General features: G+C 43.6%; 1 protein-coding gene across 1 annotated transcript; it reads right to left on the bottom strand.

Annotated features, from left to right (window-relative positions):
- Positions 1 to 2,999: 2,999 nt before the first annotated feature.
- CREG1 (cellular repressor of E1A stimulated genes 1) lies at positions 3,000 to 16,034 on the bottom strand. Its single transcript, XM_054442723.1, has 4 exons — positions 15,278 to 16,034; positions 9,900 to 10,019; positions 8,119 to 8,303; positions 3,000 to 4,292 (listed from the first exon to the last, which is right to left on the bottom strand). The coding sequence occupies exons 1-4, from the start codon at positions 15,629 to 15,631 to the stop codon at positions 4,289 to 4,291; spliced, it is 663 nt and encodes a 220-aa protein (XP_054298698.1). The 5' UTR covers positions 15,632 to 16,034; the 3' UTR covers positions 3,000 to 4,288.
- Between the last annotated feature and the right edge of the window lie 5,096 nt (positions 16,035 to 21,130).

The raw sequence follows: 21,130 nt of genomic DNA, 5'->3' as shown, positions 1-21,130 counted from the left end.
CTCTATTGAACTCATGAATCACCAAGTCAAACTTGTTATCTAGCTCCCTAGCACCCACTACTCATGCCCCCTCCCCACCCACAAACATAGATTAGCTCTGTATTCCTGCCTTGGTGTGTTGTGGGGTAAAGAAGAGTCAGGAAGCCTTATGCTGGCATAATCTGTGTCTCAAACAATATGACCACATGCGAATTTAGTGTGGAGTAGAAGAAATGGCCAGGATTTAAAGCCTGGAGACCAGAACTGGGTGGGCTTGGGAAAGTCACTTAACCTCTCTAGACCCCCAATTCTTTATTTTTTTTTCAATTCAATTTAGAAATCTTTATAATTTTCACACATACACAAAAGAGAATAATAGCAAAATGAATCTCCAGGCACGTCACCTAGCTTCAACTGTTACCATTTTGCCAATTTCTCCTCATCTAATCCCCTATACTTTTTTCTTTGCTAGAATGTTTTAAAGCAAACACTAGACATTATAATTGATACACATTCTTAAAAGCAATTTATAACATGTACCAAAAGCTTTTGGCTTGGAAATTCCACTGCTGGGAATCTAAGGAAATAAACAGAAATGTAGAAAATATTTTATGTGTAAGACTTTTCTAAGAGGAAAAAAACTGAAAGTAACCTAAATGTGCAAAAACTGGAGAAAATGCTAATAACCTTTGGTTTTTGCCTGCTCAGTGTTCCTTCAGTTCGCATAATCACTCTTTTCCTTGCAGGAGTCCCCCTTCTACGTTCTCCCAGTCTCTGTGATTCTGATGGTGCTGAGTGAACCCGCAACTCCAGGAGAAGCCACCCTACTCAAGTTCGGCCAAAGAGGGCGCCCCATTCCCAGACACAGTGATATTTGGGAATGGCTAGGGCCCAGCTAGGAAGGACACATCCTGTTTGCTGTAAGATTGCTGGCTGCAATGAAAACCAACAAGGCAGAAAGAGGAGCCAGGAAATGAAAGCCAAGTTCTGAATAATATAAGATCAATGAACTCTTTTTGTTTAAACAACTTTGACTTAGGTTTCTTGTCACTAGCAACAGAGTCCCAATACAGACCATTATTTGGTGGCCTGCTTATATTGATCTGATGAAATATTCTGCAGCCATTCTCAGCCATCCTTGTGAATGGCTTCTAGGAACACAGTTGTTTATGATAAAGTGAAAGAAGCATGATATACAATCATTAAACAGCAAGATCTTGACTATGTTTAAACATCACTCCCAAGAAAACACACCCAAAATATTAGCAACCATGCTGGTTGGTGAGGTTATAAATTTCAAACTTTTTATTCTCCACATTTTCTATACAAATGTCTTACAATAAATCTTAAAGAAAAAACTGAAAAATTTACATTTTATTGATTTGTACCCCCCTTAATTCCAAAAGGAATTATAATTAAATTGTAATTGTCTTCTCTAATGAAAATTTATAGAACACTTGGTTTTGAAGTGACAGTTTGGAATTCCCCTAGGAAACACTGACCAACCAGCATTACACAAATTAGAGCATTATTTCCTCAGTACTAAAACTGAAAAACATGCTCCCTTAAAAGAAAGTAGTCTCCTTTTCAATTACTTTGTGATCTTCAGTCTAAATATTACTAAGAAGGGAACATCACACTAGCAATCTCCTCAGAATATCTGATGCATTTATTTCATTGAACTTTGTCACATTTCATAAAGATTTTTCTCCACTCCCCCACATACCTGTCAAGGACTTTGAACCTGGACTAGAAGACAGAATAAACTATGATTATTGGTCATGGTCGGTAAAGACAAATGGCCTTGACCAGCTGAGTGCAGATGGTCAAGATAGCATCTGCCAAACGCAGCTATCTGGACTCTGTAGCTTCAGGCTCCTGAGCCACTCTCTCTTTCCACTTTTTTTTTTTTTTTTTTGAGACGGAGTCTCGCTCCATCGCCCAGGCTGGAGTGCAGTGGCGCAGTCTCAGCTCACTGCAAGCTCCGCCTCCCAGGTTCACGCCATTCTCCTGCCTCAGCCTCCCGAGTAGCTGGGACTACAGGCGCCTGCCACCACGCCCGGCTAATTTTTTGTATTTTTAGTAGAGATGGGGTTTCACCGTGTTAGCCAGGATGGTCTCGATCTCCTAATCTCGTGATCCACCCGCCTCGGCCTCCCAAGGTGCTGGGATTACAGGCGTGAGCCACCGCACCCAGCCCCTCTTTACACTTTTATCTCTATCAGAGCCTGTCCTGTTCTCTGCACCAAGGCTGAGTCCCCCTCCCCACCCCAGTCTAAGACACTCATCTCTTAGCCGTTTGAGCCCAGGGATCTGTTCTCCTTCTGCAGCAGGTAGGGTGCAAGGGGACCAGAAGCCTGATGTAGAAGCACATGGTTTGGAGGGAGTAATAAACCCAGGAAAACCTAGTAGCAGCAGCAGCAGCAGCAGATCAGGCCTCTGCTTCTCCTCTTGCCCCTGCTAAGCTGCATTTACTCCAGCTCCTAACCCAGGGCATTATTCCTAGGGGCTTGATTTGGCTGTGTAAGAAACCCACACTTGCACAAAAAGTGGTCCACAGTGCCCCCTAGTGGCTAACTGGAATATTAACAGTGACATATTCTGGCACATTCAATTATAAAAGAATCTGCAGCGCCTGCTGTGAAACACTGGTTGACTTTACTCTGTATGATAACTAGAACTTACCTGAATGTCGATATGTATTTTTGTGGTTCCAAATGCTGGAGAAAAAACTCAGTAAGTGGGTAAAGGGAGAAAACCAAATAGCTGCCCTCAACCTAATTCTATCACAAGGTACCCTGGCAACCAAATTCCTGAGGCAGAACCTGTGACAAAGGCTACATCTGGCCATGCCCAGAATTTTAGGACATAATGAGCTTTTTGCCAGTTAGAAAGAGTGGTATTATTCAAGTTTTGAAACAGCCAGTGACTGATTTAGGAGCATGCTATTTCGACAGTAGACAATAAAACAAAGTGTAATAAACATTAATGTCTATGTTTAAGAAAACGAATCCAACACATTTCATTAAAATAATTCTTTTAATTATTGATGCTTTGAATAAGAAGTCCATTTTACTAAATTTAGTATAAATTATTTTTCTTAAACAGAACCTGTTTGCTGGATCTCAGTTAAGTTCACTTTGCAGTTTTCAGACACAATGACTCATATTCAACTTTTCTCTTTGACATTTAAGGATTCAGTGGCTTGATTCCTGACATTTCCTCTTTAAGAGGAATCTTATGTCATCTTCTGAAATCATGTATATGGGTAATAATGTTAGTGTCTTCTCTTCTGAAGATGTGATACTTTTAATGCCATGTTCTCTTCCCTCTGGTGACCTGACTTAGATTGTAGCAGCACTAGAAGCTATTAAGAGATTTGGAGCAGTTGAGGAAGCCTTAGGTAACTGTTAAGAGTAGCAGTATTTTTAAAAAGCTGTGGAGAGTGGTTTGGGAGGGGATTTTGTCCCTGGTTGAAGCTGGTCCATGCCTGGGTAAACTTTACTTATAAAAGAATACCAGGAACACACAAAATATTCTTCTCTTTCTTTTGCAATCCAGTTTTGGGAACAAAAAATAATCTGTGTGCACATGTGTTTTGATAATACAGTCTCGACTTAGGTGGGGAAATTAAATTCAGGAGTTTTATGACTTTCTTTTGTTCTGAGTATCACTTCAGAGTATAAAAAGTTTTTCAAAAGTTCTTTATCAGAAATAGTTTCACCCTATGTTGAATTAACAATACCCAGGATTGTGAGACATAAATCAACATGAGTAGGAAGCTCCATTTGAGTTTCATCATTGTTTGTCTATCTTGGCAAGATTTATGCAGGAGCACCATAATGGGGGCCAATCCTTTTGCACCAGGCTCAGGCAGCTCAGGAGGCAGCTGTGGTGAGTGACGCACTCTACCAAGCACAGTGGCTTCTAGGAATAAAGAACACATACTCAACTACCTTCAAAGGCCAATGGGCAATTTAAATCTGGTACTCATTCCTCTTCAAGAGCACCACTGGAAACATCTTTGGAATTGGTGGGACAAAACTTATTTGATTATAGTGAAGGATATTTCTCTATGAAAATGGCTTCAAAATATGAAAAAAGTAGCTACCACATCTTCCAAGAAATCCAATAACAGGTCAACTCTATTGGTAAACAAGCAAGTAAACAAGCAAGCAAACAAACCAGCATGTGACAGAAAACTGGCTAATATTCTGGGACGCTTTCCAGAGAAACATTAAGCCTTTTAAGTGTGTATGAGCCACTTTAAGAAACTTCATAAGTGTTGCTAAATTCACCATAGTCTGCTTCACCTAGAAAGGGGAACAGAGAAGAATTATTTTGTTAAACTGGGTTAACAAATCTTGAAAATTAATTCATTCTAGGGAAGGACTAGATAAAATTTGTGATCTAAATTAAGATTTTGAGTTCATTTCAACCACTAGAATATACTAAATAACCACTTGGGTTTGTTAAAATGCAGATTCCTGAGTTTTGGTTTCAATTGGTTGAGGGTAGGGCCTAGGAATCCTCATTTAGCAAGCAACCCTCCTCTCCAAGTATGATTCTGACACACTTTGATAAACGCTACTGGGATGTAGCAAGAAGCAGGCCACTGCCGTGGCTGCTGTTGTTATCTCATTTAAGAATACCTGAAGGTTTAAAAGACAAAAATAGTTGAGAACACAAGGGGTCCTGAACATCAGGGCAGAAGAGCAGTGATTAGCCATTGCCCAGTGATACTGACCACAGCAGGGAGGTGAACTTTCCCCCTTTCTGCTGCCACCAACCAGGGAATCCATCTCTAGGTATCAAGACTGGGCAAGTCTGTAATCCACGACCTTTTGCTACCTGTGTGTTTGTTAGGAAATATCTGGGTGTGCGCCAGAGGAGATAAAATGAGGCTTAGCACAAACAAGCTGCTGCCCAGACTTAACAGTGGTCGAAAGCAATGCTTATGCTTATAAGAACTGCTTTTTGGCCGGGCGCGGTGGCTCACACCTGTAATCCCAGCATTTTGGGAGGCCGAGGCAGGCGGATCACGAGGTCAGGAGATTGAGACCATCCTGGCTGACACGATGAAACCCTGCCTCTACTAAAAATACAAAAAATTATCCGGGTGTGGTGGCAGGCACCCGTGGTCCCAGCTGCTCAGGAGGCTGAGGCAGGAGAATGGCGTGAACCCAGGAAGCAGAGCTTGCAGTGAGCCGAGACCGCACCACCACACTCCAGCCTGAGCAACAGTGAGACTCCATCTCAAAAAGAAAAAAAAAAAAAAAGAAAAGAACTGCTTATTCCAGGGTGCCAGCAAATGCTTCGTGTAGACATTTAAGCCTTCCACTGAGCATGCAAACATGCTCACGGGGTCTTCACCCAACAGTCCACATTCAGTTAAGCTCCATATCAGCTCTCACAAGTGGCAGTCTCCATCTGTGTGAAACAGATTTCAGATGCAGAGGACTTCATGGTATTTGGAGGAATAATACCTTCCAAAACCGATCTGGGCAAGCCAAGCAAGGTGGCTGCCAATGTGGGGAAGCTCCAGAACACCTGTGAGGCCCCTGTGAGTGGTTCTCCAAGAAGATGGGGGCCCTGGTCCTCACAGATATCACTGTACACTCCCCAGACTATTAAACAGCTCTGGTGGCAAACCTGGTGGGTGGGATTAGTGGGGGCACTCCTAGACTCGGAGATGGACAATTCCTAGCCAGAGGCACCCGGTCAGAGCGGGCAGCTTTCAGGCACTGCCCATCCCTTGGGTTCTGGTGCACTGCCTCAGAAGGGTGACATCTGCTCTAGCCTTTGGGCCTCCTCTCAGGACAAGGAAAAAATGTTCTATCTCTGTGCCGCAGAGAAGTGCTCCTTTGTCTGCATAATAAAGTGGGAACCTCAAAAGTATCTGTTTTACTCACTTACTCAGTGTGGAGACTTCTGGGAAAACAGTTTTATTTTGTTATTAAACCAGGCACTGCCTTTGGGCATGTTATTTATATAAAGATAACTGCGCTTCAGAGATTATGTCCTGTGAAAGTAAACTTTAACTTCAGAGAGCAGGCCCTTCTTAACAGTCATCCTGATAATTTGTTGCCAGGGAATAAACTTGTAATTGCTACCTCTATATTCCTACGAAGTCAGATGGCTTTGCCAGCCCAGAAGACGATCAGTGGCCCGTGCCTCTCCTGCGTGCACAGCAGCAAAACAAGCGCCAGAACTGTGGGATTCTTTATTCCAACAGAGTGTGAGAATGTTTGTCTCAAGTAATGAGCCAGACAATCATTCCTAAACACCTGCTCTATGACACACACTGTCCTAAGCCCTGCTTGGAATTAAAAAAAAAATAGAAACAAAACAAAACTGAGCTTCGCTGTCAAGAAATTTCCAATCACGGCAGGGAGTCAACAGTTCAACATGGAACTGTTCTACAATTGAAAAAGACACAGATTAAATAAATGCTAAGAATTTAAGCCCTCAAATGACCTACAACCTACAAGTCTACCTTAGTATCATCATCGTAATCTCCTGAAACAGCAGTCAATCATTACAAGCAGAAAGTGCATTATAAATTACACTGAGCTAGGAGCCTGGCCAGCTACCAGTGAGGCAGCCAGAAGAGAAGTACAGCATCACGGATAGAAGCCAGGTGATGGCTCTGGAGCAAGTATGCCGGGGTTTGAGTCCCAGCACCACCACTTCCTGGCTGCAAGACCAGTTTGTTCTCTGTGCATCAGCTTTCCATTTCACACATGTGGAAAAACAGCACCTACCTGTTGCGGTGGCAGGTTGCGCAAGATAGGGATGTGGTAAGAATTGAATGAGTTAATACATGAAAAGTAGCCAGTATAGCACCCAGCCAGTAATAAACGATGGACACTAGCTGTTACTGTTACTGTTCTTATCACCTCCCCAGATATGCCAGAATTTCCTGTGTCACCTGGGAGAAGCACCAGTCCCTCGTATTCCCTCATTTGAACTCCGAGCTAACTCCAAAGACTCCAATTACACTCTTCTTTCCTTTCCCTTTCTGTCTTCAGGTCCTGGGCTTTATTTTCTCCCATGGCCTCTTTTGTCTCAGCCTCCTCCCTTCCAAGAACTTCTTGGTGGGATAAACCACACATCCCCATAGGCATTTGTAGTACTGGGACTGATGGGATGGGGTTACTTGCTCAGACTCAGATGAAGGACATTCACAGTCCAGGAGCACCTGAATCTAAGCCTCATGAGAAAATGCTATCGTGGGTCATAACTGGGCTCTGTTCAGGGCCCAACAAGCATAGCCTTAAAATGGAGTCTCAACCTGGTGTCCAGGCCTGTAGACAGAGTTCAGGGGGTCTATGAACTTGGCTCAAAAAAATTTTTTTTTCATTTTCATTAGGCTCTAACCGAATGTATCATTTCCTTCAATAATGAATGTAGGGAATAAACCACAGGGTGATAGCGTATCTGTGACTGTCTCCAACAAAAATAGAGAAATCACAGATACTTTCATATCATGTTAGAGGTGTTGCAGATGTCTTAAAATATTATCTTCCATCCTCACTACTTTAAAAGCACAGAAAAGGCCAGGCATGGTGGCTCATGCCTGTAATCCTAGCACTTTGGGGGGTGAGGCAGGCAGACTGCCTGAACTTAGGAGTTTGACACCACTCTGGGCAACATGGCAAAACCCTGTCTTTATGAAAATACAAAAAATCAGTTGGGCGTGGTGGTCTGTGCCTGTATTCCCAGCTGCTTGGGAGGCTCGAGGCACAAGAATCGTTTGAACCCAGGAGGTGGAGGCTGCAATGAGCTGAGATGGTGCCACTGCACTCAGCCTGGGTGACAGAGTAAGACTCTGTCTTGAAAAAAAAAAAAGAAAAAGAATAGACTTATTACTAGATCTTATATTTAATATATTAATTAATAAAACAATATACCACACATTTACAAATATTTTTATAAATGTATTTCATTATAGTTGATTTTCTTCTTAATCCTCTGTATTTTATGTGTTTAAAACATTATTCTGAGAAGGGGTCAGTGGCTTTACCAGACTGCCCAGGGTGTCCAGGGCACATGAAACGGTTAAACCCCCCTTGCCTTAGAAGGCTGAGGATGGCTGTAAGGGCGGCAATCTTAGGTGAAAGATGTGTAAGTACTTACTGAACTGTGACATTATAATATTCTTCCGGTGTCACGATTTTTGGTCCACCAAAGTAGTCCAGGACCCAGATATTGGTTATATTCAACTTAGCAAAGAACCAATTATGGCTGGAAGGCCAGGTTTTCATCTCAGGGTGTCGAATGAATAACGAATGCTTTGCAATGTCCATTTCTGTTTCATTCACCTAAAGGACATATATGAAATAAACATTCTTATAGCAGTAACACTTTATTTTCTTATTTGTTAAGAATGTGTGATTAGGCGGGGCGCGGTGGCTCACGCCTGTAATCCCAGCACTTTGGGAGGCTGAGGCAGGCAGATCACGAGGTCAGGAGACCCAGACCATCTTGGCTAACACGGTGAAACCTCATCTCTACTAAAAAAAAAATTAGCCAGGCGTGGTGGTGGGCACCTGTAGTCCCAGCTACTGGGGAGGCTGAGGCAGGAGAATGGCGTGAACCCGGGAGGCAGAGCTTGCAGTGAGCCGAGATCGCGCCACTGCACTCCAGCCTAGGTGACAGAGCGAGACTCCATCTCAAAAAAAAAAAAAAGAATGTGTGATTCTAGCATTCTATAAATCCTAGGAGTTTACTTAGTTAAGTAAGTAAAGTTAAGTAAAGTAAGTAAAAAGGCATTTTGAGCTATTAGAATAGCTAGCACTAAGTACTGTAACATTACTGGTGCCTAAGACATGTAATGTTTAGCATATTTATCCCATAACATGGACATGTTAAACATACAGATGAATGTACTGAATAAAGATGTTTAGAAGCCACATAACAGAACTCAAAAGCATGTGCTGCTCCTCCATCTTTTTCCTGCCAGTGAAGGACACTCAACTACAGAGATGCATCCACAAAGAATTTACAGACCATAAATAACACTTGTCTGAGGCATTAATGATTGACACGGTCAAAAAGCAAATCTGCTGGCTGGGTAATCAGATCAGCACTCCTGACACCATGCCCACTGCTCTTCCTGAGATTGTATTTGACCTCTTCCCTTCAGCAGGCGATCCAAACTAAATTCACTTCCAGTTTTCAGTAATGGATAGTCCTCTGGTTGGCCTACTTAATATGTTTTCTCTGCTTTAAGCCACTGTTAAAATATGGAGACAAGGAGCCCAGACATGAAAAAACGTTATACCAATGTAAAATGTAAGGGAGAGTAGAGGGCTTTGGTCAACCAGATGCTCTTTAGTAAGAATAACTTTATATACAGGAGCTTCATAGTTGTTACATCTGCTTGGCTTCAGAAAATCATTCATTTTTGTCATATCTTATTTAACACCTATATGAAAGCAACTTATTAAAACGTTTGGTTTTCATGGAATTACTTCACCTATTAGAATAGAACATGTTCTGACTGGGCATGGCAATCACAAATCAACTGCATTTCACTCTCAAAAGATCTATTCTGCCAGGCATAATGGCTCACGCCTGTAATCCCAGCACTTTGGGAGGTCGAGGTGGGTGGATCATTTGAGGTCAGGAGTTCCAGACCAGCCTGGCCAACATGGTGAAACCCCATCTCTACTAAAAATACAAAAATTAGCTGGGTGTGGTGGTGCGTGCCTATAATCCCAGCTACTAGGGAGGCTGAGGCACAAGACTTGCTTGAACCCAGGAGGCAGAGGTTGCAGTAAGCCGAGATCACACCACTGCACTCCAGCCTGGGAGACAGAGTGAGACTCTGTCTCAAAAGAAAAAAGATCTATTCTTTCATTGTGAATACGATGGTGTTCCGAAACCATCTCCCTTCCTGTAGGATAACCACTTACCTTGGTCACAGTTCCTGACAGCATTATGTGAACACAAAGGGGACTTTGTGGATCAAATCCATGTTTCTTGCAGAAGTTGGTCTGTGCCAAAGTCATGGTAAGTGTAGCATATGGATTCTCCTATAGAGAGAAAATGAAGATCCTCTCATGTGAAATATGGTTTCTGGAGAGGTAATAAATTTCAAAAGTTGCATACATGATGTCCCTAGAGTTTGACTGGTCTTCCACCAAACGATGAATCGTAAAACATCACCTTCCACTCAGGGGAAAATAATACTTGGAAAGTATCCTGACCACTCCCCAAAGGGGGTGCAGGGGTTTCTATTTAAAATGAACTGACTTGGTAAAATTTATTTCAATATACTTTTTCTGAAACCCTGAATTTATTCCATATTCATCAGAAGAATTATGATTGTAGTGACACCCAAATTTAAGGCTGTTCTATAGGCTTCACTGAAAGACTTAAAGGGTTAAACTCTAATACAAAACCATTGCTAAAAACACCACAGTTGCTCAACTGGCTAACTATGCGATTTAAGCAAGAAAGTAGCTGAATCATGCTGCTTGGTTATCTTACATTAGCAGAAACTGTCATGTGATTTCGAAACTGGAGAAGTTGTTCATTCCTGCTTTAGTAACAATAAGTCTTATCCCACATTCAAAAAGTAACACAAGTAAAATTCTTAATGCTTTCTTATTCAGCAATCAACTTCATAAAAGGCACTGTTGACAGATTATAGCAAAATTCACACATTGCATTTTAGACTATTTAGCTCTTTGAGCTCTAAGTGTCTTGTGTGGAGAACTCTGCCATTTCACAGTGACCCACCAAAACAAAGAGTCATAAAGAGATTTCTTTAAAATCATTTAGCCAAATAGCCACTGTCTAGAAACCATTAGGCAAGGCACCACAGGGGACCAAACAGCGGGAGGGGGACACTCAGGTAAACTCTCTCCCTCTGTGAGTTTATAATCTGGTTGAAAAGGCAGACATAAACAAATGTGTATGTCCAGCATAGACTAGAGTGATAGAGGAACTATAAGGAGCTTTATAATATATTCAAAACCAGGATAGAAGGTGGGAGGACATATTAAAGGGAGAGCAGACGCTGACTGCAAAAAACACAGAACTGGGTGAGCCCAAGGCTTGATGAACAGTACCAAGAAACCTGATTTGCTGGAAAGAGGGGCTTTCCTATGGGAGGAGGCTGGGGTTGGCAGTGGAGAGGGCTCCAACCCAAGTTAAGGAGTCTAGATTGTAATTTGTGGGCCAACCTTAGGCACTGTTTTCTAAGAACCATCTGCCTGGAGAGCTTGATAAAATGCTGATTTGGGTTAAAATGTTGAAACAGACTTCACTCCCAATCCAAATAACTGCAATTTTTTTTTTTTTTTTTTTTTTTTTTTTTTTTTTTTTTTGAGACGGAGTCTTACTCTGTCACCCAGGCTGGAGTGCAGTGGTGCGATCTCAGCTCACTGCAACCTCCAACTCCCAGGTTCAAGCGATTCTCTTGCCTCAGCCTCCCGAGTAGCTGGGATTACAGGTGTGTGCCACCATGCCTGGCTAATTTTTGTATTTTTAGTAGAGACCGAGTTTCATCATGTTGGCCAGGCTGGTCTTGAACTCCTGACCTTGTGATCCACCTACCTCGGCCTCCCAAAGTGCTGGGATTACAGGCGGGAGACACCGCATCTGGCCTCCAATATTTTTTTTAAGACAGTGTCTCACTCTGTCACCCAGGCAGCCACCCAGTGCAGTGGCACAATCATGGCTCACTGTGGCCTCAATCTCCAGGGCTCATGTGATCCTCCCATCTCAGCCTCCTGAGTAGCTGGAACTGTAGATGTGCATCACCACACCTGGCTAATATTTTTTTATTTTTTGTAGACATGGGGTTTCACTATGTTGCCCTGGCTGGTCTCAAAATCCTGAACTCAAGTGATCCTCCCACCTCGGCCTTCCAAAGTGTTGGGATTACAGGCATGAGCCACCAAGCTGTCCTCTATCTGCATTTTATTTATTTAGAAACAGAATTAAGCTCTGTCACCCAGGCTGGAGTGCAATGGTGTGATCTCAGCTCACTGCAACCTCTGCCTCCCAGGCTCAAGTGATGCTGTCACCTCAGCCTCCCAAATAGCTGGGACTACAGGCATACACCACCATACCCAGTTAATTTTTGTATTTTTAGTAGAGGTGGGTTTCACCATATCGGCCAGACTGGTCTCAAACTCCTGACCTCAGGTGATCCACTCACCTCAACCTCCCAAAGTGCTGTGATTACAGGCTGGAGCCTCTGCACCCCGCCCCTATATGCATTTTAAACAAACATCCCAGGTAGCTCTTACGCAGCTATAGGCAGTTGGGTGTTGTTAAAAGTTTCTGGCCAGAGGGCAATGCTGTGACAGGTATTTTTGTTAATCTATTTGGGTAGGCAAGGTGGATGGGGCAGACAGGAAGACTATGTAAGAGTTGTTCTAGTACTTTTAGGCATGAAATGACAAGCTTAAGGATGAGGTGGCAGGAATAAAGAGGAAGGGGCAAGGACAGAGGCAAAGAAGGCAACAAAAAACTGTCAGGACTTGGGAACTGAGGGATTTGGGGAGGCAGTGAGAACCAACTGGGTTTACTGAGAAAACAATAATTCCACTAACAGAAATGCAGAAGATCAAAAGCAGCTTGTTTCAGGAGGAAGAAGAAGGACTGGATTTAAACATGTTGAATTTGAAGTGGTGGCAAACTAATGAAGTAAAAATGAACAGCAAGCAGAAATACAGAGAACTTTGAAGAGGTCAGAAATGGACACAAATCTGGAAGTGAGTCCTAGTAAGGACTAGAAGAGAGTGTATACAATGAGAGTGTATACAATCTTCTGAGGATCATTACAGGGAACAAAAGAGTAGGAAACTGACTTTGAGGGATACTTATTTTAGTGGGTCAGAGAAAAAAATCAAGAGTGACCAGAACAGAAAGGGGCACATCACAAGAAAAGAATGCCAAAACAGAAGGGAGGCTAATAGTAAGAGGTCTTGGTGCAAATAATCAAACCCCAAGATTTCCCTTCAGACTCACTGGCTCTGCAGCCAAACATGGTCCCACTACAAGCTAACATCAGCAACACTGTCCTACAGACATTTACTATACAAAAATGCCGCAAAGAAAGAGACATACAAAAACATCCCAGTGGTAAGTACATTTGAAGCTCACAACCTATCTCTAAGTTACAGAGGACAGGCATTTTACACATGAGAAATGGTCCCAAACCTAGGTCTTCTTGTTCCTTCTGAACAATTTCACCCCCTGTCAATGAGAAGAAATGCAGAGCACCCTGGAGGTCAGGAGGAGGAAAAGAAAAAAGCAGAAACTTTGACCAGCTAATTGATGGAATCAAGTCAGACACATTCTGATGTGGCCACTTCTTTTCACTGCCATCATGGAAACCTAAAGCCCTGGGTAGGTTCCTTGCCACTGTCCTGTCTATTTCTAGAAACATGAAAGACCTGGGCTAAAGTCCTACCTGACAGCCATTAGCTGGCTGGTCACAGGCTAAGTCCCTGCACCTCTGAGTCTGTGTTTCCTCACTTCCTAAATGGGGACAATAATACCAGCAACTCCCTAGTCACCTCACAAATTTAAATATGATTATGTATTGGTCAATCTCCCTCCTCCCCCATTAGAATCATCAGGGAGTGGTTTGTGGTGGGGGGAAGAGGTGTTGTCTTAAAATAAAATGTGTTTTCAATAAAATACCTTGGCATCCCATTTTTAAAGCCTTCTTAGGTGACTATGATTTGCAGTCAAAGTTGAGCACCACTGATGGAGTGGAGTGAGTTTGGTTTGAGCAAATGCCTAAAGGTGTGGAATGGGCTGGGAATAAGAAAATGGTGAACTGGGGTATATCTGCCTTAGCTAAAAGAGGGCACTGCTTCTGTTTTTGCTCACAGAATGCAGGCCCACAGTGTCACTGGATCTTCCCATTTTTCAAGAAAAGTTAGAGATTTACATTTTAAAGTAAAATCTAAATTTTAAAATGTTGGTAACAAATTCAAATTTATTAAAAACAAAACAGAACTCTGTGTAGGCCAAACTGGTCTGTGGGACATATTCAGCTGATGGGCCACCAGCCTGTGATAGGTGGTTTGAAGAAAGATGAACCTGAGATGAAACTAGGGGTTTGCCCGCTGGCTTTAAACAAGTTACTTAACCTAGGTAGGCCTCAAGTTCTTCATCTGCAGAATGGGGTATAAAATACCTACTTCAAAGAATTAATAGAAGAGACAATGAATGGAAGGCGAATGGAAAAGTGATTAAACAAGCATCAGTTTCTTACATCCTGTCTTTATCAACAATGTTGTACTTTCAGAGTTGAACTCAAATGTGAGAGCTTTGTCAAAAAGACCCTCCATCAAATCAGGCTCCACTCCTGGACTCTCTGTGTCTCCGGCCTCCCAAGCCGGGTGTCTGTGACCCCATCCCTGAGACAGCAGAGGTCCATTAGAGTTGTAAGTGTGGCCCTGCACCAGAAGGTGGGCAAAGGGCGAGGAAGAGATACACCTTCAATCAGCTCTGCATCTTACTGAGGAGCCACTATGCCTGTGGAGGCCTAAAGACTGCAGTAATCATTGTAATCACCCACGATATTGTACGTTAGCTTCTTGCTGCAGGAGGGAAAAGCTTAATTCAGGAAGGGTAAGAGAGTGAGAAACCCTGAAGTCACATATTAAAGTGTTTAAATACCCAACAATCTCTATGCCCTGTAAAACCTTTAAGAATAGTGGTTCACGCCTGTAATCCCAGCACTTTGGGAGGCAGAGACAGGTGGATCACGTGAGGTCAGGAGTTTGAGACCAGCCTGGCCAACATGGTGAAACCCCGCCTCTACTAAAAATACAAAAATTAGCCGGGTGTGGTGGAACGCACCTGTAATCCCAGCTACTCGGGAGGCTGAGGCACGAGAATCGCTTGAACCTGGGAGGCAGAGGTTGCAGTAAGCTGAGATAGCGCCACTGCACTCCAGCCTGGGCCACAAAGTGAGATTCTGTCTCAAAGAAAAAAAAAAAAAAAAAGAATAGGAGCACAGTTAATAGAGACACTGTGTCCCAAGACGACTAAGAACCACTCAGGGATGAGAAGTCCTCGGGCTGCCGGCAGAGAATTTACCCCAGGTGCGTGGCCCAGTGGCGGAGGCGTGTGCGAAATTCCTGGTACCCAGTTGCCCAACATCTGGGACGCTGCAACCCCCACCTGCCAGTGCGGCAGAGAAGCGGCAGCCGTTCGAGCCACGCTCCACTTCCCGGGAAGAATACTGGGGAGAGTGAAGGCTCGCTGTGTGGCCGCCCCGCCCACAGCCCGCCTGGGGAAGCCGCGGGCCCCAGCTCACCTGCAGGTTGCTCACGGAGAGCTGCAGCGGGCTCAGGTAAAAGTAGGGCACGCCGCTGCCCGCGCCCGGGGGCCCGTCGCTGAGCGAGAGGACGTCGGCGAAGGGCCGGCCGCGCACTGCCTCCAGCGTGGAGATGGTGGCCAGAGCGCCCCAATCGGAGACGTGCGTCACAAAGCGGGCCACGCGCGCCGCGTCCTCGCGGGGTGGCAGCGGCGGCAGCCGGGAGGCCTCGTCCCAGTCCCCGTGGTCCCGGCCGCCGCGACCCCGCGCGGGCGACACGAGCAGCGCCAACAGCGTCGACGCCAGCAGGGCGGCGAGCAGTGCGCGCGCGGATCCGCGGGATAGCCGGGCCATGGCGGTGTCTCCAGCCAGAGTCCCGGGCCCCAAGACCTGCAGGGACCCAGCGTGAGCCCGGCGCGCCCAGGCCCCGCCCCTCCGAGAGGCGCCAATCAGAGCTAAGCACAATGCAGGGGGCGGGGTCCCTCTGCCGCTCCGCAACCTGCAGGAGACGCGATTGGTTCATCTGCATTCCAATCGCTCTGCCCGCCCTCTTTAAGGATTGTGAATTTGTCCTATATGGGATATTTGTTTTGTTTTGTTTGACAGGCGGAAAAAGAAAGGCTTGAAGAAATCAAGCAACTTGCCCAAGTCGTACTGCTGGGAAAAGAGCAGCCTCTTTACACAGGCACACACCCCCTCCTTTTAATACCTTTGGAGATGAATATCTGGCATCTGAGAGGAAATGCTGCATTTTCTACCCATGCGCCTCTTTTCTGTTGAATTTACCGTCAGCTCCAAAGAACAGCGAGGGTCCCAGCGTTGTAGAAGTCCAGACTCAGGCTCGTGTACCCCATGTGTAGCTGATGCCAAACACTGACATATAGGTGTTTGGAGATAAAAGTTTATTCGATTTGGCCAAAGCGAGAAGGCGGGAGGGCAAGGTATCTCAAATCCGCCCTAACAAAAAGAAGCAGAGAGTGTTTATGCGGCCAGCGAGTCAGGGAGGGGGTGTTTCAGGGAATCGAGGGAAAAAGTCTATGTTTCTTCAGTCTCAGATAATTCCTTGAACAATCAGACTTCTGGGCGTCAGAAGCTGGCCTCAATGTACTTCAAAGGACTTATTCCTCTTGCAAACTTTTTCGTAACCCTGAAGTTATTATTTCCTCCTGCTTGACAAAGAAACAGTACATCAGCAGTTTACGATTATGTTGTAGGAACAAGGGATATTGGGCAAAAAAGAGAGTTGTCAACACGTGCAAGCAAGGGCCTGATCAGAATTTTCATTATTTCAGTCACTAACAAATGCTGGGGTGCTGAAATCTCAAGGGACCCACTTACACTAGCAGTAAAGTTAGGCAGAAGCCCAAAAGTTCAAGACCTTTAAAAAACTTTTTATTTACTTATTTTAAAATTTTTAATTTTTGTGGGTACATAGTAGGTGTATACATTTATGGTGTACATGAGATATTTTGCTAGAGGCATGCAATGCATAATAGTCATATCAGGGTAAATGGGGTATCCATTGCCTCAAGCGTTTATCCTTTGTGTTACAAACAATCCAATTACACTTTTAGTCATTTTAAATGTACACTTAAATTACTATTGACTATAGTCACCCTGTTGTGCTATGAAATACTAGGTCTTATTCTAACTATTTTTTGTACCCATTAACCATCCCCACTCCTCCGCTGCAAGTCCCCCCACTACCCTTCTTTGCCTCTGGTAACCATCCCTCTACTCTCTATCTCCATGAGTTCAATTGTTTCCATTTAGGCTCCCACAAATAAGTGAGGATGTGTGAAGTTTGTCTTTCTGTGCCTGGCTTATTTCACTTCACGTAATAACCTCCAGTTCCAACCATGTTGTTGCAAAGACAGACAGGATCCCATTCATTTTTTATGGCTGAATAGTACTCCATCGTGTACATATACCACATTTTCTTTATCCATTCATCTGTTGATGGACACTTAGGTTGCTTCCAAATCTTGGCTGTTGTGAATGGTGCTGCAATAAACACAGGAGTGCAGACATCTCTCAATATACTGATTTTCTTTCTTTTGGGGATATACCTAGCTGTGGGATTGCTGGATCATATGGTGCCTCTATTTTTAATTTTTTGAGGAACTCCAAATTTTTTTCCATAGCAGTTATACTAATTTACATTCCCACTAACAGTGTACAAAGGTTTCCTTTTCCCCACATCCTCACCAACATTTGTTATTGCCCGTCAAGACCTTTTAAACTACTGCCCAGGAGTCTCTCATATAGACACACAAAGGGATTGTTAGTCTACTATCAATATCCCATGTACAAATTTGAACTTACCAGTTCAGGACCTGTTAAGACATTAAGCTTGGGGTCGGCGGTTTCATGAATTTATTGCCCCCACTGCCCTTCCCTGCTCCTTGTAAGGGACATTCCTTTTGCTTCTTCTAAGATGGCCTGTCTCATTCTCTCACAGGTGCTCCTGATTCTGCTATTCTGGAAACTGGTCAATAAGCTCATAGCACCTGGCCTCCATTCTTTATGACTTTAAGCTTTGGTCACGTCTTTTTGGAGCAAGTCTTAATCTTTTTGGCCTGGCCTCAAATTTCCACTGTAATTGTTGTTGTAAAGACTGTATGGTGGTGTTAGTGCAAGAGTTTGTCATCTTGTAAAGCTGGCTCTGACAGACACCTGGCCCTGTAAGGCTGAGTTGTGTAACAGAGGTGAAGTAATTTCACTCAGCTGCTGTTGGCCAGTCATGTGAGCAGCTGTGGGCAACAGGTGTGTGAGCCAAAGTCCCACCGCTACTTCCCTTCTCAAACCCAGCCTCCTAATATTCAGCCAACTTCTCAGGCTACTCAGTAGGAATTGTGTATCAGAAGCAAGATCATCTACTCTGAATAGTAGACTTCAGTGCCCTCTGGTGGCCAAATGATGTCACACACCCTGATTTCGACATTGGGCTAAGAAGGATCCTTAATCAAAGTTGGTTTGCTTTATATCAACTGAATTTGGAAGAACTTCAAAATAGATGGAAAACTAAGTGGGAGAAATTCAAAAGGAGGAAAATTGGGTTCATCATTTTAAAAACAAATGATTAATACAAATAGTTTGAGTACCTGCCAGTTATAAACATTTCATCCCTTACCTGTTAAGGAAAGAATACTCTCACATTTTGGAGTTCTAATCTCAGGTCTGCCACTATCGTGCCATGTGACCATGGGATTTTTATCTTACCTTTGGGCCTCAATTCTCTCATCTAAAATGAGGAGTTGGATTAGATGATATTAATATCTGATGCCTCTTCTAGCCCTACATCTTCTTTTTCCTTGTGGTTGTTTCTTTGTTTTTCTTTTTTCCTTTTTTTTTCTTTTCTTTTTTTTTTTTTGAAACAAGGTCTTGCTCTGTCATCCAGGCTACACTGCAGTGTGGCTCACAGCTCACTGCAGCCTCAAACTCCTGGGCTCAAGTGATCCTCCCTCAAGTGATCCTCCCACCTCAGACTCCCATGTAGCTGGGACTAAAGGTGTATGCCACCACACATGGCTAATTTTTAATTTTTTGTAGAGATGGGGTCTCATATGCTGCCCAGGCTGGTCTTGAACTTCTGGCCTCAATTGGTCCTCCCACCTCATTCTCCCAAAGTGCTGGGATTATAGACATGAGCCACTATGCCTGGCCTTATTTTTCTATTAACATGCAAAGTATGAGCCTTTTGTAAGTTTCACAATGTGAATTTTTTTGCAAGAAGATGAAAAAAATTTATTTATTGCTACACCATTTATTGCTGGCATACAAAATAGCAATAGACCCTATTACAGCTCCATTACAAAACAGGTGCCTAGAGCTTGGTCTCAGGCATCAGAGCAGGAGAATGAGGTCTACAAACCCTCTGGCTTTAAGCACGCCACCTCAGTATCTGTCTTTGTGTTTGCTGTTCCCTATGTTCAAAATGCTCTTCCCTCAGCTGCTGGCATGGCTGCCTCACTTCCATTGGGACCTCCACTTAGATGTCACTCCTCAGCAGTGACTCCTAGAGCACTCTTTCCTAGAGGCCTTCCCCAGTTACTCTCCATCAGCCAACTCTATTCCTTTCATAGCAATCATTAATTCATCACAACAAAAATAAATACTATAATAACAGTATTTATTTTTTTAGCTACGTGTTTATTGTCTCCACTGGTAGAATGGGAGCTCCGGGAGAGCAAGAATGTCTATCCTGTCCACCTTCATATTCCCAATGCTCAGAGTGGGCACTACATAAATATTTATTGAAAGACTACCTGACAGTGAATAATACCTGGCAAAATTCTTTGCACATAGAGCTGTATAAAATGAATAGGAAGTGAGGATGACTAAATCAGCATAAGCTAATAACCAGGCGCTCCAGCTTTTGTTTAGCAAATCCTCCTCATTGGGATATTAGGGGAAGCCCCTAGCCAGGAGTGGCTGAAATAATCATACCAGATCCTGCTGCTTCTCATCCTGACTTTATGTTTTTATGTGAAAAACCTACACTGGTCCCCATCCCCACAGGCCCACTGTGGAATAGTTATCTTTTCCTTATGTCTAGGTTTGATCCTTGTGAAGAACCCACCCTGCAAACTCCTTCTTTTACATGGTGTTGCCCTTGCTTATTTGTCTAGGTCACCACTTGTTCCTTCTAGGTTAGAAGCAGTGGCTTTGTCCTTTCTGTCTCCCAGCACTCAGCACAGATCCAGGCATCTAGCAGGTACCCATTACATGTTATTGACAAAAGAATTGTATCAGAACAGTCACACCAAGGGCAGAGGGTTCTGAGGCTGTCTGCCTGAGCTCAGGCTTTAGTCTTTAAAGAATAGAAAACTTCTCTTTTGTGTTATGCATGCTTCAAATAGTAGATAGCTAGTGAAACAGTGAAGAGAGTTAGCTGTGGAGTTAGCCACTTAAGCATGAGCTTACATAGGATGATACTGAACCACAATTTCCCTGCCATTAAAATCATAGCTCCTCCTTCACTGGATTTTTATGGGGATTAAATGAGAGAATGCATTTAAAATAATGTCCATTATAGTGCCTGGAACAGAACAGATGCTCAGTAGTTCTTAGCTATGTGGTAGTAATTGTTAGCTTTTTTCCCACTATTTCTTTTTTTTTTTTTTTTTTTTTTTTGAGACGGAGCCTGGCTTTGTCACCCAGGCTGGAGTGCAGTGGTGCAATCTTGGCTCACTGCAACCTCCGCCTCCTGGGTTCAAGCGATTCTCCTGCCTCAGCCTCCCAAGTAGCTGGGATTACAGGCGCGCCACCACGTCCAGCTAATTTTTGTATTTTTAGTAAAGACGGGGTTTCACTATATTGGCCAGGCTGGTCTTAAACTCCTGACCTCAGGTGATCTGCCCATCTCGGCCTCCTGAACTGCTGGGATTACAGGTGTGAGCCACCATACCCGGCCTTTTTCCACTATTTCTGTTCCCACTTTCTACTCTAAAAATCTGTAGATTGCTTCATTTAATTTCTGTATAGATTTTTCACACTTTTCACTGTAGCCTCTGCAGGAAAAAAAAAAAAAAGCCTCTTGAAAAAAATAACTTTATAAAATATCTTGAAAGTCCCCAGGCAGCTATTGAGGAAGTACTTTCATAGCCCACCCCAGCTTTGAGGGAGAAAATGCCGATGCCTATTATTTTTCATTAAGCAGATAGCCTTTCCCCATGGTTCTTCTCACATCCCTTCACTTTAATCAAATGTTCTGAATTTTAAAGGTAGCAATGAAAACCTGCCCTTTTGCTGACTGCCTTGAGTTTTACATGTTTCTCTTTCATGCACATTTACATTTGGATAACAATTATTTTCCAGACATTTGGGGAACAATTCTTGACTCCTTTCAAT

This window comes from Pongo pygmaeus, chromosome 1 (assembly GCF_028885625.2).
Source record: "Pongo pygmaeus isolate AG05252 chromosome 1, NHGRI_mPonPyg2-v2.0_pri, whole genome shotgun sequence".
Taxonomy (NCBI): Eukaryota; Metazoa; Chordata; class Mammalia; order Primates; family Hominidae; genus Pongo; species Pongo pygmaeus.
Note: the sequence above shows the minus strand (reverse complement) of the source record. Positions and strands in the feature narration are given on the sequence as shown.

What these genes read in the sequence shown, in the direction of transcription:
- CREG1 (XM_054442723.1), bottom strand. Translation starts at nt 15,631, where the DNA reads ATGGCCCGGCTATCCCGCGGATCCGCGCGCGCACTGCTCGCCGCCCTG. An exon ending in TCTCCGTGAGCAACCTGCAG is followed by an intron (nt 10,020 to 15,277) that starts GTGAGCTGGGGC and finishes TTCTCTCTATAG; the next exon opens with GAGAATCCATATGCTACACT. An exon ending in TGTCAGGAACTGTGACCAAG is followed by an intron (nt 8,304 to 9,899) that starts GTAAGTGGTTAT and finishes TATGTCCTTTAG; the next exon opens with GTGAATGAAACAGAAATGGA.